Source organism: Equus quagga, unplaced genomic scaffold (assembly GCF_021613505.1).
Source record: "Equus quagga isolate Etosha38 unplaced genomic scaffold, UCLA_HA_Equagga_1.0 152160_RagTag, whole genome shotgun sequence".
NCBI classification, from domain to species: Eukaryota; Metazoa; Chordata; class Mammalia; order Perissodactyla; family Equidae; genus Equus; species Equus quagga.
In genome coordinates, this window is record NW_025796906.1 from 1 (window position 1) to 765 (window position 765).

General features: G+C 55.0%; 1 protein-coding gene across 1 annotated transcript; it reads left to right on the forward strand.

The window, feature by feature from the left end:
• Positions 1-25: 25 nt before the first annotated feature.
• LOC124233029 (histone H2A-Bbd type 1-like) lies at positions 26-379 on the forward strand. The gene has a single exon (XM_046650024.1). It carries the CDS (start codon positions 26-28, stop codon positions 377-379), a length of 354 nt encoding a protein of 117 aa, XP_046505980.1.
• Positions 380-765: the final 386 nt, after the last annotated feature.

Below are 765 nucleotides of genomic sequence, written 5' to 3' on the forward strand. Positions count from 1 at the left end.
ATCAGGGCAAAACCCAGCAAACACCATGTCTGGGAGGAGAAATCGCCAGCTGTCTTTTAGGCGTAGGAAGCACACCCAGTCCCGCTCTACAAGAGCCGAGCTGCAGTTTCCTGTTAGCCGTGTGGACCGCCTCCTGCGACAGGGTGCCTATGGCCAGCGCCTGAGCTCGTCGACACCTATTTTCCTCGCTGGTATTCTTGAATACCTGACAGCCAACATCCTGGAGCTGGCAGGCAAGGAGGCCCACAGCAGCCGCAAGATACGCATCACCCCAGAACACGTGCAGAGGGCAGTGGAGAACAACCAGCACCTCAGCCACCTCTTTGAGAATGAGACCTACCGTCAGAGTGATCAGATGCCGCAACCGAATAAGAAGTGATGCCGGAGTCCCACAGCCTGGCGAGACCTCATCAACAGCCCCATCTGGTCCCCCAGTGACCCATAGATGGGGAAGGCTTGGTCTTCTGCTGTCAGTGCATACAATTAAAGCATTTATTGCTGTGCTTCTGACTCCTCTCAATTTCTGTCATTTTTAATTGGAGGTATTTGGGAGGCACCCAGAATGAGATATCTTGTGGAGGGTGGGAGGGGTAGAAGGGGTGGGCAGTGTGGATGCTGGGCAGTGTGGGATGCTGGAATCGGTGATTTCAGGGAGCAGTTTCTAATGGTGACAGTGTGGGGAGTGGCCCTCGTGGGAGTAGCTGGTTGAGGTTGCAGGGGAGAAGACTTCCTCACTGGCTCTGAGCAAGTCAAGGCCTGTGAGGC